This window comes from Zosterops lateralis (assembly GCF_965231275.1).
Source record: "Zosterops lateralis genome assembly, chromosome: 4".
In the NCBI taxonomy this organism is placed as follows: Eukaryota; Metazoa; Chordata; class Aves; order Passeriformes; family Zosteropidae; genus Zosterops; species Zosterops lateralis.
Window position 1 is genome coordinate 71,999,037 of NC_139765.1, and position 26,921 is coordinate 72,025,957.

The 26,921-nt window shown below is 40.0% G+C and overlaps 1 protein-coding gene across 3 annotated transcripts in view; it reads right to left on the minus strand.

Moving 5' to 3' along the window:
* Nucleotides 1-25,624, minus strand: part of CHCHD3 (coiled-coil-helix-coiled-coil-helix domain containing 3) — a 130,845-nt gene extending 105,221 nt beyond the window's left edge. For 2 of the 3 annotated variants that reach the window (XM_083858931.1, XM_083858930.1), the window contains exons 1-3: nt 25,490-25,624; nt 23,936-24,011; nt 3,412-3,496 (exon numbers count right to left, since the gene is read on the minus strand). In XM_083858931.1, coding sequence (XP_083715057.1) covers nt 3,412-3,496; nt 23,936-24,011; nt 25,490-25,570 — 242 coding nt within the window. In that variant the 5' untranslated portion in view covers nt 25,571-25,624. The remainder of the gene's footprint in view (nt 1-3,411; nt 3,497-23,935; nt 24,012-25,489) is intronic. The other variant, XM_083858932.1, reaches the window with a different exon arrangement.
* Between the last annotated feature and the right edge of the window lie 1,297 nt (nt 25,625-26,921).

A 26,921-nucleotide genomic window follows, 5' to 3' on the forward strand; every position in this document is an offset into this window, starting at 1 on the left:
AAATCCCTCCATCCAGCAGGAGTTTCCCTCTAAAAAAACAAGTCCTGGAACCACAGCACGTCACAGGAGAGTCACAGCACAGGGACAGATTTCTGGCTCACCCACACAATTCCAGGGGTGAATATATTGAAAACTTGAACAAAATACAATTCCTGCACTATTGAAGGCACTGCCATGCCCAGCAGTTTGCAAAAAAAAAACACCTCACACTCTACATAGAATTAATATTTGCCCCAAGCCAAATCGTATTTAAAAAGTGAAAACTGGGAAACACTTGCCAAGGAAGAAACCCAACCCCACCCAAATATAATTAGCCTGAGTTTAATGATGAGCAAAATAAAAAGAGTAAAATTTCTCTGATTTTCAGGAGGGAACAAAAAAAAAAAAAGGCAAGTCATCATTCAGAAACGTTCAATTTCCAGGGGAAATCACATCCATCATTTGCCTCTAAAGCAGTGGTTTGTATATTTTAGTGGAGGAATCCAGCACTCTGATGATGAGGTTGGCAGGATCTAAATTTTTATCATTATGCTGATGATGATGGAAGTTGTTCTTTTTGCCGCCTCAAAATACTTTTTCCTTCGCCTGCACTTTTCATAAAAGCAAACTTGAAAAAACAGATTTACTGAGCACCATCAGTACCATGGAGCCCAACAAAATGAGCAGTTTTGTATCCAAGGACAAAGTTAATGGATGGAGTGGATAAATCCCACTCTGTTCTCTGATGGGAAAAGGAAATTTACTCATTTCCCCAGTGCCTGTTCTCAAAGCCGTAACATTAAAAATTTTCTCATTTTCTCGGGAAATTAGAAAAAAATGCTGAACATTTGCTGAGCTTGTCCAGAATAAGAAAAAAGGCAAAAATCAAATTATCACTCACTTCTCCATTGAGTTGTGTGGATTTCTCTTATTTATTAATCAGAATTCTTCTCTTAATTATCATTTATTACCTGTCATCACTGTCAAGCTCAAGTTTTTGTGTCCATCCTCTCATTTTTATGTTCCTTTGAGTGTCACCCTAAGGCTGCAGCTCTGACACATTAACTGCTCACAGTTGCTATTGCAGACACTGCAAATTCTGCTGTAAATCAATGATAATCAATTTTCTAAATGAACTTTCCCAAATGAAAACGCTTTTCAGGCGAAACATTTTGAATTTGTTCAAAAAAACCAAAGTGAGGAACAACAGCTGGGGCTGAGTAAAAGGAGGGAGTAAAGTGGAATCAGTGCAGAATTTTGGAAATATATTCTCAGGTGGGTCTCAATCACTACTTTATTAATTATTCCAAGTCCTCTTATATAGAAACTGTAATTCATATTTTGTTAGAGAGCTGATGCCATTAAAATACAATTTAAGAGTCATTCTTCAGCTCCAATCCCCAAAATAAGCACAGATTTTCACTTTATATAGAGCAGCCCATCTGCACCGTGTAGGGATGTGTGAATAAATAATTTATCTAGGAAGTTCAAATTAGGATTTCTTCCCTTCACAGTCTGAAGTGAGTAAAAGACATTTTGCAATTAAACCTAAATGTGGGGTTTTTTGTGTTTAAATGTTATTTCATTTAAATATTGGGGGATAAAAAAAAACTGGTTTGGAGAAAGAAGTGAGAATATAAACATGTAAAATATACCATCCGTGGTAAAACAATCCATAAGATGAACGAGGAGGTAAAAAATTTAATTTTTATGTCAGGATTTGTCTTAAAATTCTTGGGTTATGAAATGAAATTGTTAATAAATCACAAGGGCAAGGTCAAGAAGTTTAAATGTAGAAATCAAATTTTTTTTCTGTTTTCCAACACTGCATCAATGTGTTTGTATTTATATTATCAATTATTACAGTTTATAGTCCATGTTTCTATTAGCTGGAACATTCTGCACATACAAGACAAAATAAATTAACTGAACAATGTGAGTTTTCTTGAATGTTTTTAAAACACAAACCTCCACCAGAATTCAGCCCATAAAGACCTTAAGTTTTACTTATGGAAAAAGATTTGCATCTTTTACAGTTGTTTTATCCAAAGCAAAAAAAAAGCCTTTATTGTCTGTTAAAAACAGATTTTTATAATTGCAAATACTATGTAAAAATGATAATAAAACAACCCTTGCCATGGCTAAAAATGAATCAAATAAATCAAAACTAGAAAAGAAGTCAAGCTGTCAGAAAGTTTTGATATTTTTCCTTTCTTTATCATCACCATCATCAATTTATTTTGATATTTTACCCAGTTTGTTCCCTCCCTTTCACAGATCAATGCACAAGCTGAATCCTGGAAGGTACTGAAAGTGTCACAAGAGAAAAAGCTGAAGTTGCAAACCAAATATTTCCATATTTTAATCCCAATTTAACTGAAATCTTGAGCCCTCCAGAAGCTCAAAAATAACCCAAGTTTTCCTGTCAAAGCCCAGTTGAGGAGAAGGGGGGAGATTTCCCTGTAACATATTGATTTCCTTTATTGCTGATGCAAAAAAAAAGAAGAGAAAAGCCTCATTTTTTATTTTTTTTTTCCCTGGGACATTAATACAGTCCTATCTAATTATATACTCCATCAACTTAACTCAATTAAATAACAGAATGCTGGGTAGGAAACAACTGAGATCTGTGCAGACAGTTGAAGTAGTACTAATTACAGCCTAATTTTTTTTAATCCATCATAATGAGCCTTTTTCTCCCCATTCTCAGTGGAGGACAATGTGGAATATTTATATTAATACTGGGTGTGTTGTGTTTTCTATTTACAACAATCACTGGAAGGAGAAAGAAACACAGAAGTTCAGCAGATACCAAAATTTCTACAATTTTTAATTGCTAATAATGGCTCTGAGAAAAAAAAAAGCCTAAAAAAGGAATATTTCAATATTTCAATATACAAAAGGAATCAAAAGGGTGTGAACTGGTTTAATAGAATATTTGACATATTCAAAGCACCTCAAAACATCCTGCAGCTCCCAGAAATCTCCAGAATTCCCAGAGAAATCCCAGAAATTCCCATTTCTGCTGCTGTTCCAAGGAACTGGGGTCACAGGGAGTCTCTGCAGCACAAAGTGATTATTTGGGCTCCAGAGAAATCAACAAAGATTGAGCTTAAAAAGCAGCAACAACAACAACAACAAAAAAAAAAAAAAAAAAAAAAAAAAAAAAAAAAAAAAAAAAAAAAAAAAAGCCACGTTCAGGAGGTCAAAAGGGATTTAGAGCAACAGTTGGGATCAGCTCTTTACAAGGAAATTCCAGCTCATTTGTTGTTGAACATGGATTTAATATCCAAACCTGCTGCAGCCCCCAGAGCTCTCACAGCCAGCTTCTCTCAGGGCACAAAATTCCGTCATTTCCAGTAAGCAGATAAATAAAATAAAATAAAATAAAAGCATTAAGTTTGTTTGAAATGTTGTTATTAATGAACCAACCTTCTCTTCTGAGCTTCAGAGTCTCTCCTGGCTCGTTCCAGGGCCAGTTCCTCAGCTATTCTTTTCTTCAGCTCTTCATCATTAACTGGAATTAAAAGGAAAATTCAATGAAATGTTAACAGAACACAAATTATTCCCAATTATAGAAAGGACTGAGTAACACAGTGCCCTGGATTGTTTGTTTGCTTTTTGTCCTCACAGCAGCTGGAGTTGTTTTCTTGTGGTTTTAACCATCTTTGAAATTTTAGCACAAACACCAGCGAGCCTTTAAATTTTTTTTTCTTATTAAACAGCTTTTTCAATTAGTGCAATCTTTTGAAAATTAAACAACATGGACTATACATTAAATGAGATATTTTTCTTCAGAAATGTGTCTTTGTAAAGTAAAACCATAAACAGAGACATAAACAGTAAAGTCATAGAATGCTGATTATTATTCATATAGAACCAAAACAAATATTGATTTGTGTAACAAATCAGTATTTTCAGATGCATTTTACACGACAAAGCTCTTACAACACCCTAAATATTCGTATTTCTGGCTCCTAGATGAAGATTTTGCACCAAATTCTCCTGATTTTATATATGGAAAGAATATTTCCTTCACTTTGATTCTGTCAGATGAATCAATGACAGTCTAGTTAAGAACAAAAAAAAAAAAAAAAAAAAAAAAAAAAAAAAGGGAAGAAACTTCTTCAAGAACATGAGCAGAGGGAGAAAAACTGGAGAGCCACCAACCCTACATGGCTGAAAGACCAAAACCACCAAAATCCAGCTGAATCCTAATCCTGCCTGGAATAAAACCGAGCTGAACCTCTGGATTTCCAGGTAATTCCCTCAAAAAAAACCCCATGAAAATTAAAAATATAAAAAACCACCACACAAATCCTGGCTCAAATTCTCCCCCATGGAAGCATCCAGAGCTCCAGGATGTGATCCCACCCCAAAACCCCCAGGAAAACAAGAGCTGCTGAATCCCAGAAGGTGCCAAACCCTTTGGGAAGTGACAAAAGCCCTGTTAGGGCAGTTCAAACCCAGGGAAGTTCATTTTCAGGCACTGCAGGATCTCTGTGATCTCATCTCCAGGAGCTGGAATTTATCTGCAAAAATTATCCAAAAATCATTATTCCACATTCCTGTCACAGTCCAGACTCCCAGTAATTCTGCTCCTCCTAAAGTAGCCTCACAAAAGAGGATTTTTTATGAATGAATGAAGCAGCTTCATCAATTTTATGGGAGTTTTGGCCAACTAATCCAGTTAAAAACATCTTAGGAAAAGCAGCAGGGATCGATATCCATCGTGCCAGCCCCAGGAAATGCTCAGATCACAGAAACAGAGGAAAAAATGGGGGGAAACTTGGAAATTACCAATGAAACCCCAACCTAAAAACATATTAAAATTAAAATTCAGAGGGAAATATGAACCTTTTGACAGATCTCTAGCACAAAGCTGGGGGGAAAAAGGAAAACTCACATTTTATTGGGATTATCTTGACTGATATAACAACATTAATTATCTTATTCACCAGCATGTAGAGAATGAAATTTATGGTTCTGGTGTACAAAAAGGAATACAAGAAGTCCAACAGAACAGAGGATTGTTTATGTCATAATGAGGAAAGATTCGGGCAGCAGCCAATAAAGACATTTGACCTGAACAATCAATTAAGTTGCCCATCGATCAGCCAAATACTAATAGGGAATAAAAGTGGAGCTATAGATCATTCAATGGAATTATTGTAAGATATAATTGGGGAGCTCCCAAATGGGAACTTTATGATGTTTTGGTTTTAAAAAAAAAAATTTAAAAAAATCTGCAAGGAGGAGTGTTTTGTTCTAGGGGGAAGAAGCATTTAAAGAGAGAAAAGGTAATTTATTTGAGAGAGGATCAGGAGAAGATTGTTTAATATTAAATGTTAAATAATGTTTCTGATGGCCATCTCTGCTCACACTGCAGAGCATTAAAAACACACAGCTGACCATTGAAGTATTAGAAAATGTTAAACCTGAGGGGTGCAAATTGCTAAAATATTAATACATTAATATTATTCTATTAAAAATTAAATTATTGCACAGCCATTCCCATCCCTTTAACATCACGAGTTCCTCAGGATGGTGAAATCAGTGTCAGATTCATCCCAGAGCAGACAAAGTGGGAAGATTTTCAGGCAGGTACATTTGGGAAGGACACAGCTGCATCCCAGGGCTCCCCCTGCTCCTACAGGAGCACAAAAGTGAGTGGAGAGTGTTTAATGCACAATTCCCATCACAAAACCCCCCCAGGAACAGCAGCTCTGTCCCCTCAGCACACCAAGGGATGGGGGATTGATTGGCAGTGTTCTCCTGGGATAATGGGAATGGAAGAGCCCAAAACATGGATAATGGGGCTGCACAACGCCCTGAGAGGCACCAAAACCAAACTGCTCCATGGGACAGCCCAGACACAGAATGGCTGTACTGGGGTTGTGTGGGCAGGGTTTGGTACCAGGGGCTACGGGGGTGGTTTCTGGGAGCTTCTTGCATGTTCAGCAGAGCCAATTCCAGCCAGCTCCAGGATGGATCCACCAGGATGGAACCACCAGGATGGAACCACCAGGATGGAACCACCACAATGGGAACCACCACAATGGGAACCACCACGATGGACCCACCAGGATGAACCTACCTGGATGGAACTACCAGGATAGACCCACCATGATGGAACCCACCACGATGGAACCCACTAGGACGGACCACGATGGACCCACCACAATGGAACCCATCAGGATAGAACCCACCACAATGGATCCAACTCGATGGAACCCGCCACGATGGACCCACGAGGATAGACCCACCAGGACAGACCTCACCAGGATGGAACCACCACAATGGAACCACCACAATGGAATCACCAGGATGGAACCCACCAGGATGGAACTACCAGGATAGACCCACCATGATGGAACTCACCACGATGGAACCCCCTAGGATAGACCCACCATGATGGACAACGATGGACCCAACACGATGGAACTCACCAGGATGGACCCACCAGGATGGAACCACCACGATGGATCCAACACGATGGATCCAACACGATGGAACCCACCACTATGGACCCACCAGGATGGACCCACCACGATGGAACCACCACAATGGAACTACCAGGACAGACCCACTATGATGGAACCCACCAGGATAGAACCATCAGGATGGACCCACCAAGATGGACCCACCAGAATGGACCCAACATGACAGAACCACTGGGACGGAACCACCACGATGGAATCATCAGGACAGACCCACCACGATGGAATCCACCAGGAATGGTGGTGATGCCTCTGGGATAACAGATTTAAGAAGAAGAAGAAAAAAGTTTTGCTCTGCAGACATCCAGGGCAGGGCAGGAGCTGCTCCAGAGCTGACATTCCCAGCAGATTCCATGGGAATTTTATTAATTCTATTTTCTCTTCCCTGCCCAGCTGTGGGAAAAGCTTTGGTGGGAGTCTGGAATCCAGACAGGGTCAACAGTGATAAAATCCAGGAAGCTCCTGCCAGGACCTGGGCAGACCAAGCAGATACTGTCCCGAGAAAAGGAGGTTTTGCCATTTTGGTGGTCTCTGGGATACAGCTCCCTGACTTTTCTTATTTATCCACCAATTCTTCAGGAAAAGTTTGAAAGACAATTTCTTCCTAAAATCGAATCTAAACCCACCCTCCTTCAGCTTAAGGCCACTCACCCTTGTCCTGTCACTACACGATCTTGTGAAAAAGCAGATTTCAACACTTCAACATTCAGTCTTCTCCAGAGACCAAGATTCCAATCCTTCCAACATCCTTTGCAAACCTGAGAAAGGTTTATTCCACCACCTTTTTAAAATGCTATAAACCCTGATTTCTATTAAAAATATATTTATAAAGAGCCAAGCCATTTGCTTAACCCTTTGTATTTTACTCTCCCACTCCAAAATCAGACAAATAATGAACCAGAAAACCAAGATATTTCCCAGGATTCAGGGACAACTGATAAGGACAGAGGAGCAAAAGGGACTGAAGGACTTCTCAGGAGTTCCTGATGTTCCAGATGCATAAAATGTGCTCTGCCTTGGAACTCCAAAGGCCACCCATGAGCAGGACGGGAGCAAAGCTTCATGTGAAGCCAATCAGCAATTTTATCCTCTATATCTACAACAGTTTGGCACAGAAAGATTTTTACAACTCTTGTAGTATTTGACTCTGACTCCTGAGCCCTTGTTAATCACAAATCCATCCCTTTTTCCTCTCTCTCTCCAGCAGTTGCTTCACGGAAAAGAAACAACCAGCGGGACGTCGGGATTACACGGCGAGCAGTAAACAACAAACCTCGGGGAAGGCAGACACCTGCAGCCTCAGAAATGTTAGCCTGAGAAATCAGGAATGTGAGATGGACAAATTATTCAAATAACTTCCAGCCTGCAGAGCTGGGAATCTTGCCCATTAGCCCTGCAGTTTAGGGGGAAAAAACCCATTAATGCAAATAGCGTTTGGTAACAGGCACCTTCGCTGAATTCTCTGGAAAGGGCAGGTGCATTAAGTTGTTAATGAAGAGACACTTTGGTTTGATACAATCAAATGCCTTTTAGAAAATACTTAGCTGGGTAATGTTCAGATAATGAATAAAAAAAAAAAAAAAAGGAAAAAAAAACTTTAAAAATGCCCAATTTCTGGTTTTTCCTTCTAGTTAAGCTCAGATATTTAAAAGAAAATTTCTGTCTAGTGAATAGGATACTGGAAAGTTGTTCCAAGATCTCCACACAACTTTTTTTTTCTTCTCCAGGCCGGACAATCCCAGCTTTCTCAGCCTCTCTCTGTAGGGAAGGTGCTCCAGGCCCTTTATTAACTTTGTGGCCTCCTCTGGACTTACCCAACATGAGAAGGCAGAAGGTTGAATGGAAAGAGAGAGTGTAAAGAATTAAAGAATATGAAATATTAGTCAAAAAGGAAGCACCTCCACATCTCCTCCAGCACCATGTTCAATCACCCTCTCCACACCACACCTCAAGCCCAGATAAACTTTGCTAAAATCTCTTTTTGTTCTATCTGCCTGTGCTAACAGCTCTGATTTAAAAAAATAATTTATTTCTGAGATTCACACTACCAAAAATATGTGGGTTTGACATATTTTTTGATATTTTGAAATAGCCTGTCTTGGAGGACTTGAATTTGATAAAAAGGTGACAGACACAGGGATGGTGCGCAAGAAAAGAAACGTGAAATTATGTTCAATACATCTCAAAATATGTGAGAGCCCATAAAATCAGGTATTTCCCACCAATAAGTGGGAAGGTTGTTCCAAGAACTCCACACAGTTTTTTTTCTTTTTTCAGACTGAACATCCTCAGCTTTTTCAGCCTCTTTTTGTAGGGGAGGTGCTCCAGGCCCTTTATTAACTTTGTGGCCTCCTCTGGACTTACCCAACAAGAGAAGGCAGAAGGTTGAATGGAAAGAGAGAGTGTAAAGAATTAAAGAATATGAAATATTAGTCAAAAATGAGGCATCTCCACACCTCCTCCAGCACTGTGTTCAATCAGCCTCTCCACACCACACTTCAAGCCAGGATAAACTTTGCTAAAATCTCTTTTGTTTCACCAAAATTCATGGACTTTACACAACAATCCTTTTGAAACATTCCCCAAACAGAGAACACCAAGCTCCAAGGAACCTCCCAATCACCGCCAGCCATGGGAAGTCTCCTTTTTGTGCTGGAAAAAAACAATTCCCAGGGAATTCCTGCAGCTTTTTGGCATTTGGTGTTGACAACCAACATCAGGGCAGTCAAATTACGGTTCCCATTCAAGGGGAAGTTCTCCCATCCCTTTAAATAGGAATATTAACCAGATATTTTGGGATGGGGCACCTCAGGGCTGCCTTCAGCCTCATCAGCTGCTGGCACAGAGCAGTGGCAGCTTTGGGGGAATTAATGAAGGTATCACCAAAAAAATTCCTAATTGTGCATTAATGCTCATAAATTTTGGATCAGGAAGCCCCCAAGTGCCTGGTGCCCCCCCCAGCTCTTCCACAATTAAAACTATTTCCCACCAACATTCAGATGAGTAAAATCTAAATATTATAATATGCAAATTGCTTTAATTTATTCTTTCTGCCTAATAAAAACTCTGGTTTGGTCCATATTTAAATTCCACAGGTCACACAAAAATCTTCACTATTAACAGGGAGAAATTGTTCCCTCAGGCACTGGAAGAGGTTTCCCAGGGAAGCTGTGGCTGCCTCATCCCTGGAATTTTCCAAGGTTGGGCTGGATGGGGCTTGGAGCAACCTGGGATAGTGGAAGAGATTGTTTCAGTTAATTAAAGCTGTAGGAAATTTATTTGGTTTGTTTAAATCAGGTGGGAAGACAATGACACGGTGAAATCTGCTCTGCTTCCCTTAATTTTTAATTCTCCAACAGCTCTGGATTTGCTGGGAGCAGCATAGGAGAGAAAATAGGAAAATGTAATAACTAAAGTATTTCTGGCAGAGAATTTTTTTAAAATTTGCTGCGTTTCAAATACTGCTGTACCTCATCTTTAACCTTATAAATATCCCAAATTAGCCTTGCACTCAATGGAAACAATAATCAACCATCCCTTCATTCCACCAACAGAAAGAAAACCCTAAAAACACTAAAAAAGTCATTTATATGCTTTAAAACTCAGCACTTACACCGCTGTGGGTTTTCTTAAATATTATTCTTTTTAAAGAGCATTTTCAAGAATGAATTCTACTTTCAGATTCACACAAGTTTAACCACCAGCAACTTTTTAACACCCAGTAACTTTTCCACTGAAATTCCCAATTCCAGGCATTTCCTCCAATCAGGAATTCAGTACAAACAAAGCTCCCCCTCCAAGGAGAGGAATTTTTATTAACTGTTAAATATTGGTAACGTGCAGGAATATTTCAGACGAGCTCAGAAAATAATGAAATACAGAAACAAAGCAATTAAGTGTGCATAATTTAAAAATATTTAATATTTTTACTTTCCAAAGGCGCTCTTGCATAGATTACATTCCCTATTTTCCAATGTAAATGTGGGTATTAATCAATTTATACTAATTCCAATTAGAAACAATCAGTGAGTGGTCTAGAAATAACAAAACAAAGTTAGTTCCTATTATATTTGGAATATTCTCCTTTCAACATTCCATTAATGTGAGGATAAAGCAAATCACATTGGATTTATGGAAAAAAAAACAGGATTAGGAGGTTTTCCCCTGTGATTTTTTTGAATTAAGTTCTACCTGTCTTGTGTTAACAGCTCTGTTTTATAAAAATAATTCATTTCTTCCAAAAATATGTGGGTTTGCCATATTTTTGATATTTTTAAATATCCTGTCTTGGATTTGATAAACAGGTGACAGACACAGGGATGGTGTGCAAGAAAAATATGAAATATGTTCAATACATCTCAAAATATGTGAGAGCCCATAAAATCAGGTTATTTCCCACCCATAAGTGCACTGAGTTTAAAAAGCCAGTTAATAAAAATTCCCCCTAATTTTTAGTTTCTGCAGGAACTCCTGCTGTGTGGATAAATGACTGTGTGGAGTTTTAATGTGACTTTTTTGATTGTTCTCGATGCCCCTGGAAAGGAGGGGAATTATTTCAATCAAACTTTCTTCATCACCCAACCCTTCCCTCCCCACCTCTGTAATCAAATATAGAGATAATAACTTATTTCAGCAGCTGTTTAGCCATAAGTCATTTTACCCTCCTGGTAATTTAAAATAATTAATAAAAATAGTGAAACAGAAATATCAAACCCCCTTTAAAATATCATCTTAAACTGAATAAAGCAGTGAAGAAAATTCCCATTTCAGCTGTTTTAGTAATCCCTGCTCCACACACACACACACTGGAAGGCTTTTCTTGTGGAACACAATGGGATAAAAGCATCAGGATTCTGTAATTCAACATTAAAAAAAATAAAATAAAATAATAATCATATTGTAAGCAACGATAAGAAGGATTTGATGATTCTGCTTTCAAGAGGATTAAAAGCATGTGGTGTCTTTTCAGGACAATTTAAGTTGTCCAGTTCCTGATCTTTCTGGTTCAGAAGTTTATTGTAAAGCTGTTTTTTATCTGACAGCTCAGGGAAATTTACTGGTGTTCTTTTCATCTTCTTGGATTAAAAAAAAAAAAAAAAATCTGTTTTAAATTCTTTCACACGTTATTTCAACAAACTCCTTCTACCAGTGCAGAGGGCAGGGAAATAATCACAGATTTTTACACGTTGCAGGTAAAGTAAAAAGGGGAATTTTTTTTAACTGAAACATCTCTTAGAAGTCACCACTAATGGTAAAGAATTTCCAACCACTCCTGCTCAGTCCAAAAACTCCCAAATGGGCCTCCCTGCTATAAAAATAGCAAATTTTGATGTTCAGTTCAGCCACCACCGTCGTGTCAGAGGAGGAATCTCCAGCTGTGATTGCACACTATCAGTGGCACTGAAAAGTCAATTCTTGCCCAATTTCAGCTCTGGATTGGAGCCACTTTTGGACAGGAATGAGGAGATCACAAAGCTGCTCATCACTCACTCACAAAGGCCTTGAGGGAGGGTATTTTTAGACCTTTCCATGTGCAGGAACACAAAATCCAGAATTTTACTGTCAAATGTTCACATTCCAACTTTTTGTGGGGTTGGTGGATCTGCTTTTATAGATCCAGACCCCAAACCTGCACCCACCACTCAATTTAATTAATGTTCATTAAAACCATTAATTAACTGCCACATCCACTTGTTCCTTGATGTCACAGATTAAATGTGTGGGACATAAATTATTTTTTTTAAGGTGGTGACACTGGCACAGGGTGCCCAGAGAAGCTGTGGCTGCCCCTGGAATTCTGGAAGTGCCCAGGGCCAGGTTGGACAAGGCTTGGAGCACAAAATTATCTTTAAGATCCTTCCAAGCCAAACCAGTCCATAATTCTATAATCTTAAGAGTTTTTTTCCAACCTAAATGAGTGAAGAAATCCAGCAAAGAGGAGAATGGGAAGAAAAATGCAGAATTTTAAAAGCATTGGTAAGGTGGAAGGAGAAGAAGGTGGGGACTCACAAAAGCAAATCTACAATTAAAGCAGGAAAAGACAAGAGTGATGGGAAAAGCAAGTGGATAATAATGATGGGAAAAGTGTTTTAAGAGAGGTTTTGTAACCATTTTGTAGCAGATCCACATCCAGTATGAATTTTCCTCCTGAGGAATTTTCTATGAAATCCACAAAACTCTGCAATAGTGTCATTGACATCAATCCATTCACAAGATTTAAAAAAAAAAACTATGTGAATAAATGAATTATCCTTGAGAAATCCACCTCTGTGGCTAAAATTGGTTAATAACTTTAAAAGCTGTTCTGGGAGAGAAAAAAGAGAGTCTACAATCCTGTGAAAGAAAAAAAAAAAAACAAACCAAGCAGTGGAAATGTCCTTCCAGGTAAAGGTTAATGAAAGAAAAAGGAAGATAACACTCATCAATACCTCTGCTGATCTCATTAAACAGATTTCTCAGTGCATGTGAAGATAAATCAGGATATCAAACTTCCACATTGCACATTTAAAGCATTAAATTTTAAAAGGATTTAAATTATTTTTTTTTCCCCAGCAGAAACTGAATATCAAGAAAACTAAAAAAAAAAAAAATAATTAAAAAAAAATAAATAAAAAGTGACTATCTCCACATCAAGCCCTAAATTCATTTATCCATGACATGGACACCAAAAAGGGTTGCAGAAATCCTGAAAGCAATCACTTCATCTCAAATTGGCTCCAAAGAAAGCAGCAGGGAGGAATAAGTGGATCTTTAGCAGCTCCAAATCTCATCTCCTGTTCATTCACTCCGCTGATAACAAGAAGCTGCTACAAAGGATCCACCAGAGCAAAGCAAAACTATAATTGGAGAATTTGTTTATTCAGCTTTGATGGAAACTCCGGCACGTTCAGCCTTGAAAAAGGATGAGGGAAAGAATTTAAAATTTCATGCATCATCCAGGACATAAGAATCACTTTCTTAAAGAAAAATTTCCAAGTATTTCTTTATTCCTTGAAGACAAGATTTCCAGATTTCAACACCTCAGACGGCAGTTTGTTTATTTTGGAGAATAATCTGGAAGTGAGTTCAGTGACCAAGTGGAAAAAAAAAACATTTATTTCATGTAATATTAACAGCAGGAGCCAAGAAATCAGCTTAGAAATAGCCAATATTCACATTTCAAATATCTGCACCCTCAAGTAACTCCTTGCACAGGGACAAGGAATTAATGAACAAGAATTAATCCACCTCCAGTTTCCTTGAGAGAAAGATTTACACACATTTTGATGCTTTTTTTTCCAACTCCAGCAAAACCAGCTTTTTTTTTTTTAAATTGAATTATCAGCACACAGCTACAGCATTGTCAACCCTGAAATTTGTGTTTTCAGCCCAATATTCAGCCTTGTTTTGCTGCCTTCAATAATAACTGAAAACAGGCTGTAAATAATATGTGATTATGATGTTTATGGTTATTTTCATCATTCAGAAATTGTAGAAAAATAAAAGATAATACTGAAATGCTTGAAATTCTCACAACATCATTAATCCAACACCTGCATTTTTAATGATTTGCAATGAAATCTGTTAATAAAAATCACTTGTACCAGTGACTGGTTTCAGCTGAGGCAATACTTATTACAAATGGTGGATTTTTTTAGGGTTACAAATTGTGAGAAGAAAGAAAACTAAGGTACTACAGGGGGAAAAAAAGAGGCTGAAGAGATGAAATATGAAAATCTTATGGAGAAAGAATAATCTGATTATCACAAAGATGGTCCCAGATAATTCAGGAATTCCTGAGGTTCACTTCGAGTAGAACATTGTATTTTTTTCTGCCAACAGAGTAGAATAGAAGCAAAAATAAATGTTCAACACTGGCACAGAAACACAAAATCACCATTTTGAGTGGTGCTCCTCCAAAAATTCCACCTTCCAAAATCACTCTTCTAAAAAACCACTGCCTTTTAATTCTTCCTGCCCATTTCTCCTGATATTATATTTTTCCCTCCTTAGATTTCCTAAATTGGTGCCATCTCCCCTTGTTGTGAAATGTCCATCAGGAGCATTGGGGATAATAATCCTTTATCAAGGATAAACTGCCTCCCTCTCATGGAAAGGGGGAAAGGAAAAAGAGAAGGGGAAAAGGGGGAAAGGGAAAAGGGGGAAAGGGAAAAGGGGGAAAGGGAAAAAAAAAGAAGGGGAGAAGGGAAAAGAATGAGAGAAAAAGGGGGAAGGAAAAAGGGGGGAGAAAAAGGGGGGAGGAAAAAGGGGGGAGGAAAAAAAAGGGGGAAGAAAAAAAAGGGGGAAGAAAAAAAGGCGAAAGAAAAAAAAGGGGGAAAGAAAAAAAAGGGGGAAGGAAAAAAAAGGGGAAGGAAAAAAAAGGGGGGAAGGAAAAAAAAAGGGGGAAGGAAAAAAAAGGGGGAAGGAAAAAAAAGGGGGAAGGAAAAAAAAGGGGGGAAGGAAAAAAAAGGGGGAAGGAAAAAAGGGGGAAGGAAAAAAGGGGGAAGGAAAAAAGGGGGAAGGAAAAAAGGGGGAAGGAAAAAAGGGGGAAGGAAAAAAGGGGGAAGGAAAAAAAAGGGGGAAGGAAAAAAAAGGGGGAAGGAAAAAAAAGGGGGAAGGAAAAAAAAGGGGGAAGGAAAAAAAAGGGGGAAGGAAAAAAAAGGGGGAAGGAAAAAAAAGGGGGAAGGAAAAAAAAGGGGGAAGGAAAAAAAAGGGGGAAGGAAAAAAGGGGGAAGGAAAAAAGGGGGAAGGAAAAAAGGGGGAAGGAAAAAAAAGGGGGAAGGAAAAAAAAGGGGGAAGGAAAAAAAAAGGGGGAAGGAAAAAAAAGGGGGAAGGAAAAAAAAGGGGGGAAGGAAAAAAAAGGGGGAAGGAAAAAAAAAGGAGAAGAAAAAAAAGGGGAAGGAAAAAAAAAGGGGAAGGAAAAAAAAGGGGAGAAGGAAAGTGAAGCACCTTGGACAAACCATTCAAGTCCTTCAGTAAAAAGTTCCAAAGATAAAAGGAGAAAACAGAACCTTCCTGGGAAGAACCCTAAAAGAGCAGCTGGGATTAAAAGCTTGTTTTCAGGTGATTAACATGAGGTGAAATCAAACGTAGTTAATGAAGCTAAAAATGAGAATCTGATAAATGGGATTGCCAGAGGCACACAACAAAACCTTGCAAAAATAAATATATAAAAGGGAAGAAATGTCCTTTCCTTCCTTCTTAAATTTCAATTTCAACCATCAGGCAGGATTATTTAAAGCACAATTTTCAGGCTGGTGTTGGCCAAAACTTTATTATGAAAATCAAGGAGTTCAGAACACAAGTGAAACTGGATGAGGAAAAAAAAAAATTGTGGCAATAAAAATTTCTCCCATTCCCCTGAGGCTGAAGAAAAGGATCTCTAAGTGGTACCTCCTGTTTTAACTAAAAAATAACTGCACAAAGCTTTCAAGCACCAACAAAACACTTAACCTGCCATGAAGAGCTTCAGGAACACTTTGCTGCAGCCTGAAGATGGAGAGAATAAAACAAAGCTTTTCTTCTCATCTTAATGTGATTAAATCGTCCATTTAAAGTGTTCTTTTCTACCAAACCGAGGAGCTTCTCGCTGTAAATAAATTGGGGTGGGAAGAAAAGTAGCAATTTACTGTTAAAACATAAAGGTTTTATTACTCTGAGGTCTCCTCGTGCTGCTGAAGTCGTGTTATATCTACCAAGTGCTATTTTCCAATAATTTTCAAGGAAACAAATGCACTTAAAAACTCCTCTGCTCCTTCAGTCAGTGCAAAGAGATAAATTTGGTTAAGAATATCTGTTGTATTATTAAAACTAGAGAGGATTCTGCAGAACAGAATGACAATGTCCTTGCTTGGTGCTATCGAGACTCGTGTTGGTGAAATCAAACAGCTCAAATTTACTCGTTGGGTTTATCTCGTTAAAATTGTCAATTTTTTTTTTTTTATGTTGTTCTTTAAGATTAAAAAAAAATCATTCAAGCTGCTTCAAATGATTTCTATTCCACCAATCCTTTAAATTACAAAGCTCTTTATCTGAGCCAACTATCTGAGCTTTGTGACCTGTAATCCCAGGAAGGTCTTTGAAGGACAAAGGAGGGATAGGACAGGACACAGACAATTCTGCAAAAACACACATGGGAGATTTCTAACAAAGACCAAGACAAATGGATTCCAAACAAGCCTTTTTGTCCATCAAATTCTGGGGTTTAATGCATAAAAGAGTCAAAATAAAGGAAAAACAAACAAAACGTGTTGTTAGATAGGTTTTTAATTAATTTTAACATACATAAAAAAGCCCCAAATTTAAAAATCCTGCCACACAAGTCTGGCTCATAAACAGCAGATAAACTCTGGCTGCATTTTCAGTAAGCTCAGCCTAAGGCTGGGCTCAAAGGCCTAAAGCTTTGCCAGGATTTAACTACAAAACAATTTACTCAGAACCAGTAAAAGGCAATGGCACCATTTCCATCCATAAATACATAAAGATTCAATCCTTAAAACTCATTATTTCCTGATGTTCTGCAAAAAGGCTCCATGAACTTAATTCTTCCTCCTGAACTGAGCTCAGCAGAAATTAATACAAGAATCTCACACCAACCACCAACAGTTGTTTTCCAAAATTATTTCCCTGCCAAGCACCAGAACACGAGGCTTTAACAAGCACAAATCTTGTGTTCCCACATTAAAAAAAGCAGAAGGTTTTAACTTTTAACTCACAAATCATTTCTAAGCAAATACTTGGGATGTGCTTGTTAAAACAGCAGCCAGGACAAAAATCCCTTTATTTGTGTGCTGGACGAGATTTGGAGAGGCAATGTCTGCACTCAGCAAACCCTAATAGGGCACAGGCAGCCTAAAGCAGAATAGCATGAAATTTAATTTCCCCAAATCCACCAGAGACCCAAAAAAAAAAAAAAAAAAAAAAAAAAAAAAAAAAAAAAAAAAAATAAAAAAAAATAAAAAAAATAAAAAAAGCACATGGAAGGCAGTACATAAAAATTAACCTGCTCCTAAGAATAGATGGAAATAAAACCTGATTCTTCTAAATGAAGGCTCCTTGAAAAAGAAATTCTGCCTCTCTGCAAGAAAATCATTTGTAAAAGGCAAAAACCATAGAAGAAAGTCACTGTCACTACAATGAGACCTATTTAATTCCACATATGAGGAGAGGAGCTGGCACATGCAGGGCTTTTCCTTGAAATTTCATCTGGAATAGCCCAAGTTTTCCATCAGTTGTAAAAAAAGAAACCATTAAATCAATTAAATGTCCCCCTGATATCTGTCAGTAGCCATGGGATAAATTGGTTTTCATGTAGGGAAACAAATCCAAACCACAGCTCAATCCCACAGATTGAAAAACTGAATTCCTCCTCATTTGCAGAACCTTTGGAAACCTCAGAATTGGTTTCTTTAGTTCCAACACTGAATAAATAAATAAACAAACAAATAAAGCACCAGTGGGAGCAGAAAAGGGGCTGGAAACCACTCACTGCAATTCCAGCCTTCAGTGCCTCCCACACAGGGACCACTTTTCCCATACAAAATCAAGCAGGATTTATTTAATTCCAAGGAAAGAAACAAAAACAGGAAGGGATGGAGAAAGAAAAATCCCTTCCTACATTTGGCCTGGCCTATTAAACTGCAGAGTCACAGAAAAAGAAAATCCCAGAATGTTTTGGGATGTGTGATGATGCACCTCACACCCCCAGCAGGTGTTTCCCAATAGGGAAAGAGTTTCAGTTCATATTTAGACATTTTTAGGATGTTTAACTAGAAAATTCTGTGGTTTTTTCATAGTAATTGATTCAGCACCAGCACAAGAGCAGGGATTGGGCTCTGAGAGTGTAATTTCATTGGCAGCAGGTGAGGTTGTCCCTCCCCTAAAATATCCAGTATTTAGGAAAAGAGCAAAAAAGGAAATAAGAGGATTTTTGGAGTGTTTTTAGCAGGGTGTCAGAGGTTTCCTCAGACACCTGTGCTGTGGCTTTTCATGTCTTTTCTGTAAGGTTTGTTATTTTTCTATATTAAACCTTTTGCTTTACAAAACACCTCTGAAGAGCAGTCTTGGCTCGAATTTATTTTAAACCAATCTGGCAAGGCCTGGACCCTCAGAGATTGATACATTGATATAAGACTTTGACCAGGTATTAAACTGTATCAAGGATGGAAATTTAGACTTTTCAGCTGGTCCAGTCTCCCCTGCCAGGGGCAATTTCACTCTCCCAGGATGCTCCAACTTGGCTTTGGACATTTCCAGGAAATCCAGGAGCAGCTACAGCTTCTCTGGGAAATCCATTCCAGCCCCTCCTCACTTTCACTGTAAAAAACTTCCTTCAACAAACCCAAATTTGTATCATGTCAAACTCCAGGTTTGTGTTAACACAAGTGGCATTTTTTGGAGCATATTTAAATATGTTTAATTATAGATTTAAACTGTTCTTGTGAGGAGTTTCTGCACACCATGTCAGGATAATAATCAACATGAGGAGATGAGGTTCACTAATATCAATTATAGGTTAAAAACTCCACATTTGAAGGAGATGTTCCAACACCTTTTGCCTTTAATTCCTGCTTGCCTTTAGTGGAAAATAACTCATTCCATGGGATGTCTCAGCACTCCCAGGGTGCTCCAACCTGGCCTTGGACACCTCCAGGAACCCAGGAGCAGCCAAAGCTTCTCTGGGAATTCCATTCCAACCCCTCCTCACCTTCTCTGTAAAAAATTTCCTTCAACAAACCCAAATTTGTATCATGTCAAACTCCAGGTTTGTGTTAACACAAGTGGCATTTCTTGGAGCACATTTAAATATGTTTAATTAATAGATTTAAACTGTTCTTGTGAGGAGTTTCTGCACATCACATCAGGATAATAATGGACATGAGCAGATGAGGTTCATTAAGAACAATTACAGGTTAAAAACTCCACATTTACAGGAGATGTTCCAACACCTTTTGCCTTTTATTCCTGCTCACCTTTAGTGGAAAATAATTCATTCCATGGGATGTCTCAGCACTCCCAGGGTGCTCCAACCTGGCCTGGGACACTCCCAGGGATGAGGCCCATTCCTTTTACACAATTATGGATATTTTCTATATTCAACTCCCACGATTTGCCCGTTTTTCCCTGGAATTTCAGCACCATTTGACAAGGCCAGCTGAAAAAGCACTCACAGAACACCCTGCACATCACCAGACAGCAAAAACTTTCATTTCTGCAGCATTTCCCCCAACTCCAATGCAGAATTCCATGTTCCCTACACTCCTCCAATCCAGGGACAGGAATGTCAAGCTCCATTAAAGATTTGCTGTTTCACTAAAACTTTGACATTTTTAGCAGCCAAACACATTTCACCTTTGGATAATACAACATTTCCATCAATACCTTTAACCCAAAGGATATCAAAGCACATCACTGCAAAGGAAAGTCACCTCCAAGAAACTTTGTGACAAAAAAGTAGCTAAATATTATTATTAATAATAATAATACTAATTTATAACAAGCAAATCACAGCCTTTCAGGCTATCAGTGATCCACAACTATCTCAGTCTTGCCTGAGGGTTTTATTCAATTTATTTCAGGTTTTCAGTACAAGTTTCAAACTCTTTTTAGAAAGAAATCCCAGAGCTGTAAACAGAGGAGGGCAAATAAACACAAATGCAAAACCAAAACTCTCCTGGCTCCTGCTGCAGGAAGGAAAAGTGGAAAATCCACATCAGGAATTTCCTGAGCTTTCCAAGTATCTCACAACAAAGGGAATCAACTCAGGCACTGCCAAACTTGCTTTTTTTCCCCTTCTAAAAATAAGAGGAATTGTAGAAAGTAACATCACAAATGTCACTTCATTTCATCTTTCAGTTCGTGCAGAGAAAAAGGAACAAAAAGGTGGATGGAAGCAATTAATACATGAAAAGGGCAAAGAACTGCCAGGGTTTATCTGCAGAGGATTCTTGCTTAAAGTGGCAGAAATTCAGCTCAACTCTCTAAAATTCCAGGTGCTCACAAAAACTGAAAACACAAAATAATTCAATAATTCTCACAAGCAACACTGCAGAGACTCCCCCTCTCATTTCTCCTGAGACATTCCAGTTTTAAATCCAGTTTTTCATGCAGCATCCAGCTATCCATAATTACTAATATTATCAGGACATGTTGCAACTCCTCAAAAATATTAAATTTAAAAAAAATTAATAATCCTAATTTATCTGAGTACTGGAATTCTTCCATACACCAGGAATAGGATGTCCTTAAGGATCGCTCACCTTCTCCAAATGTGTCCCTGAGAGTTTAATCCTGTGTGACCCCACAACTAAAAAGTGAAGTTTGTTCTCCTAAAGTTCAGTTTAATCCTGGGTTTAACCCAACACTTGAAATCCTCAGTCCTGAACATCCCAACAATATCTTTACATGTTTCTGACTGACCCAAAGCCACTGAAATTCCACTCAAAATCAAACAGCAACACAAAAAAAAAAGACACCAATCCACCAAAAATTAATTCATGAAAACAAGCAAGGTATGACCCAGCCCCTGAGGAGGCTCATTTTACTAAATTCCTACACAATATTTTGTGACAGGGGGCCTTGGGCTGATTTATTTAATGAAGATATGATAATAAATACAGTTTAAAAAAAGGTGAAAAATCTTCTGTACCCTAAATAAAATCTGTTTCTGCAAAGGGGAAAAAAAATGATTGTCTGAGATAGTGATACTCTTGATAATTTAAGCATTTATTTTCTTTTTCTCTAATAAACTATTAGTTTTTTCCAATATCCACTAAGCTAAAATTAATTAAGTCATTCCTTCTGTCTGAAGTTTTAGGTATAATACACACCCAGGATAAAAAAAAAAAAAAAAAATAAATAAAAAACTCTTTGCCTGACCAAATTACTTTTCATCAATATTGCTTTAGGAATTACAGACAGACTTGAAAGGCTTTACACTTGTTAAATATTTTAGTGAATTTAATATTATTCAGAAGGCAGTGAGTGAGCCAAGCAAGCTGAGATGCTTTCAGACAATTGTCTTCAGCTGTCAGATTTCTGTGTAAGTGGATGTAATTTCATTTTCTGACCCCAAACTGAAGTCAATAAATTCATCATTATTGGCAAGCAGCGAGACACAGATTCTTTCATGTAACTTGAGCCATTATTCCTCCACCAAAAGCTCTCAGAGGTTTGCCTGGAAGAAAAGAGCTCTAATGTTTCTCCCTCTAGACATTTTAGTTTATTTTTGTCAAGTGTTATTTGTCTGGGATACAGAAGCATTTCCCCCAAAAACACAAGTTCTTAAAGGAAAAATGAACTTAACGTTTTCCAAGCTAGAGAAAGTCCAGAAATTAACGGAATCATGGAATGGTTTGGGTTGGGAGGGACCTTTAGGAGCTTTTAATTCCACCCCTGCCATGGGCACAGACCATTCCCACCATCCCAGGGTGATCCAAGCCCAGTGTCCAACCTGACCTGGGACATTCCAGGGATTCTCTGGCAATTCCAGCCCAGCCAGGAATTCCCAATTCCCAAGATCCCACCCAAATCTCCCCTTTCCCAATCCGAAGCCATTCCCTGTGTCCTGTCCCTGTCCCCAGTCCCTCTGCAGCTCTCCTGGAGCCCCTTGAGGCCCTGGAATGTTCTGGAAGCTCTCCCTGGATCCTTCCCTTCTTCAGGCTGGCAATTCCCAGCTCTCCCAGCCTGACATTGGATCCATCTCCTCTCCAAGAAATCAATGCACTGAGGGGCTTCACTTGGAATCTCAGGAATCCATGAAGGGTCTCCCTTCCCTTTCCCTCTCTTTTCTCTCCCCATTTCCCATCCAAACCCCTCGGGATGGATTGTGAGTGTCCCAAATCCCAGAATCCCAGGAGCAGTTTGGGTGGGAAGGGACCTCAGAGCTCATTCCAGGGACAATTCCATGATCCCAGGGAGCTCCAATCCTTCCTTGGACATTCCAGGGATTCTCTGGCAATTCCAGCCCAGCCAGGAATTCCCAATTCCCAAGATCCCACCCAAATCTCCCCTTTTCCAATCTGAAGCCATTCCCTGTGTCCTGTCCCTCCATCCCTTGTCCCCAGTCCCTCTCCATCTTCCTTTAGGTCACAATGAAGTAACCCAAACTTCTCCAGGCTGAAAAATCCCAATTTTCCCAGCCTTTTCCTCACAGCAGAGATGCTCCATCCCCCTGATGAACTTTGGACTAATTTCAACAAAAAGAAAAACCCAAAACAAACAAACAAACAAACAAAAAAACCAACTAACCAACCAAAAATAAGAAAGAAACCCTATTTTCCCACATACAAAGAGAAACAGAATTAAAAACTCAAGACAAGCAACAGTGTGAATGAGCAGAGAATCCCTGGGATGTTCCAGCCCTCCCACACCCCAAAATCCCAGGAGATTCCTCACAAGACCATTCCCATAATTCACATTTAAAGATGAGCAGCAAACACCACAGGAGAGCAGGGGAGACATGCAAGTGTTATTCCATAAAAATTCTTTATCTCAGCACAGTGAAATACAGGGACACAATGAAAAAACAGCTATTTAAAATAAAATTTAAAAATAATGTTCTCTGTCTATGATTCCCTTGCCACTGCAGGAGCTTGGAATGAATCTTTAAAGTCTCAAAACACTCTGGGATTCTGGGATAGACCACTCCAATTAACAGAAATCCAAATTTATGCTCCAGAAAAAAAAAAGGAAGATGCTAAATTCTGTTTATTCAAGTCTTGCTGCAAGGCTGCCACAGGACTGGTGTTTAGTCAGGGCTGAGTTTCTTGGGATTTCCTGTAAGGATCAAGGAAAAACTGGGGAATTCTGCTCTCAGGAGCATTTCTGGAGCACTGAGAAGAGCCTGACTGGAACTTTCCAGGTTTCAGGGAGTCCACAAATCACCTGCTCCAATCTCTGCCACTGCTCCTCAGTGTCCTGAAGGATTTGAAATCAGAGCATTCCTGGCAGGAGGTTTTGATGCATTTCAACAACCCTCAGTAACGAAATCTAAGGAGTTAAGAAAGCCATCGATCTGTGTGAGCTGTACATCACTTATTTCCACCATTCCAAGGTAAGAAAAGAGCATATTCTCCTTTTTATATTTGCTTAAAGTGTCTTTCAGCAGAACCTTCCCAGACTAAAAGTCAGTTTTGATTAAAAGACCGAAAATTTTCCCTTCAGAACTCGAGACATATTTGGATATTTTCTTGTTCTGGGGTGTTTTGGAGTTGATTTTAAGTCTTTAACAATGGATAACAGTGTAGAAAGCCAAGTCTAATTTGTGTTTTACACCTGAATTTCAGCCAGAAAAAAACAAAGAGGAACTTAACTCCTCTAAAAAAAAATCAACAAGCTAAAGATGAGCCGAAAAGTTAATGCCAAAAAAAAAAAAATCATCTCAGAGAAAGGGCAATGAGTTCATTAGGATACTCTGAAGGGCACAGATTTCTTTTTTCACATTAAAAGCTGAAATTAAAAAAAAACCAGGAGCAAACCTGCACCTGCTCCTCGGGACTGTCTCCCTCCAGATGGGGAAGGTTCCTTCATCCGATCGATGACGCTGTCGGACAACTGGAAAAAAACACAACAGGGTCACACTTTTACTCCTTTTTTATCCTCATTTCCCCTCCAAATGGACAAAATTCCATAAAAACAGAGCCTGGAGATTCTCTACAAGACGTGACAGCTGCTAAAATTCAGTCTCCAGCACAAAATATTCCCTTATTTGAGAGGAGAGTGCAGAACAATCAAACAGAACAAGATGGGTTTGGGTCTCACAGGGAAGAGTAAAAGGAAATAACACCTTTGGTAATTAATCTGCATTTTTGCCTTTCTCAGTGATTTTAATTTGCCTTTCTGAGGTGCAGAGCACTCGCCCCAAGAGGAATTTCATCCTGGGAAAAGGATTTGTGCAAGAGAAGTGGCCACAGTCAAACACAAAGCTCATTCCAGTGTTGACACAACCAGAAAAATACTGAAATAATGCAAAACCCAAGAGAGTAAGAGCAGCCTCCAGTTTCAGGTCTGTGGAAGCCCAGGGATAAAATTAACAAAAGGGAAAGAATTATCAGCATAAGAACTTCTGGTTTCCAGCTTCTGCCATCAAATCCCAGAATTATTTAGGTTGGAAGAGACCTTAAAGAGCTTTTTAAATCTGTCATGAGCAGGGACATTTTCCACTGTCCCAGGATTCTCCAAGTCCCATCCAACCTGGCCTTGGACATTTCCAGGGATCCAGGGGCAGCCTCAGCTTCTCTGGGAATGTTTCAGAACACATGAACTCCACTCTATATGAAATATATAAATTTTATTACATTTATGTCACTGTCAGTTATTTATTCAAGAGCATTAAGTGACCAGAAATGGAAAATACCAGTTTGCTGAAATACAACGAACTCTCAGGGCTCCTCCTGCACATCTCCTCTAAAAACAGCAATAAATGATAAATTATTATCACTCTAGGTATGAGCTACATAGTGACTGGCATGGAAAAACTCCATGCTGCAGGAATTCCTGAAATTCCTTGTGTCACAAACTCTACTCTGGGATATCACAGACAGCAAGGGTGACATTCCTGTCACCTACTCTAGAACTGGGCCATTTCTGGAAGTGTCTGGACGGGGTTTGGAGCTCCTGGGACAGTGGAAAGTGTCCCTGTAATGGCACTGGATGAGCTTTAATGTCCCTTTAATGTCCCTTTCAACCCAAACCTGGCTGTGAGCGATGACAACCAGGCAGAGACGGGCAGGGCCCCGCGGGGCACAGGAAGAACTCGGACACGGGAAAAGGAGGAGCTCCGGCGTGTGGAGGTCAGGGAATGACAAACCCAGTCACTCATTTCCCCCAGAACGGGTCACCCCGCGGGGCTACACGGCTCCTGATCCCCAACGGACTGGAAATCCCTGCAGGACAGGGAGGGAAGCGAGACAAGAGCGGGGACAGGGCGGACACAGGGACGGGAAAAGGGGACAAGGCAGAGTGGGAAGAGGAGCCGGGGCCAGGCCAAGCCCTCAGCGCTCCGGCGAGCCCCGGGCCGGCCCCGCGCTCACCCGCACGCCCTTGACCACGGTGATATTCTCATTCTCGTCCGCCTCGAAGGTGACGCGCCGGGTGCTGCCGCCGCCGCCCATCTCGGCCCGCGGACACACGGACGGGGCCCCAAGGAGACTCGGCGTGCGCGCTGCCAGCGCGCCCCGCAGCAACGCCGCTCCCCATTGGCCCGCCGCGCGCCCCCGCCCGTAGAACGCCACTCCCTATTGGCTAAGCCGGCGCGTCGCCAAGGAAACGGCGCAGCCCCGCCCCTCCCCGCCGGGAAGCGACAGGTACCCGGAAAGGTGCGGGAAGTTTTTTCGGGACGAACTTCACGTGGGGAGGGAAGGACTACAACTCCCGTGATGCTTCGCGGGGAAAGGAAGACGGCGGCAGCGGCCGTCCGCGCGGTGCACGCTGGGTAGTGTAGTAATGTCCGTTCCTGAAGCTGTGGGGTACCCGAAAATGCTCTGAGGAGCGGCTGAGGGAGCTGGGAAGGGGCTGAGCCTGGAGAAAAGGAGGCTCAGGGGGGACCTTGTGGCTCTGCACAAGTCCCTGACAGGAGGGGACAGCCAGAGGGGATTTGGGATCTAATCCCAGGGAACAGGGACAGGAGGAGAGGGAACAGCCTCAGCCTGGGCCAGGGGAAGTTTAGGTTGGATTTTAGGGAATATTCCTTCCCAAAAGAGTTATCCAGCCCTGGCACAGCTGCCCAAGGCAGTGGTGGAGTTTCCACTCCTGGAAAAGTTTCAAAGCCCTGTGGATGTGGCACTTGGGGACATGGGGCACTGATGGCCTTGGCAGAGCTGGGGATGGTCAGACTTTATCTTAAAGAGCTTTTCCCAAACTTCTCTGTGATTCTCTGAAGTTCCTCCTTGCATTCCAGAATTTCAATTAACTACCTGGAGTTTTCCAGTTTGAGATGGATTTTCTGCTTCCACACATCTGAAGTGGGCTCAGATCAATCAACATCAGAAACAATTAACAGATGTGCATTGATTGCCACACTTTTATTTGCCATTCTGCTTTTTTTGGTTGCCTTTTTCCCTGGCAGAAATCCACTCTCTGCTAACCACTGAAGGGAACGCCTCCCAGCCCATGTACCACAATTACACTACTCCTAAAAATTCCTTCCCAAAAGAGTTTTCCAGCCCTGGCACAGCTGCTTGAGGCAGGGATGGAGTCCCCATTCCTGGATGGATTTAAAGTCCTGTGGATGTGGCACTTGGGGACATGGGACACTGATGGCTTTAGTAGTGCTGGGGATGGTTGGACTCGATGCTCTTACAGGGTTTTTCCAACCCAAACAATTCCATAATTCCCCTCTGGGCATGGAATTTCCTTTCCAATAAATTAATAATGTTATTAATGAATTGTCTTTCCAGCCTACAAGACAAACTGGATCTGGCCATTCTGGGGGCTCTTCTTTTCCCTCCTGAAGTCCCAAATCTC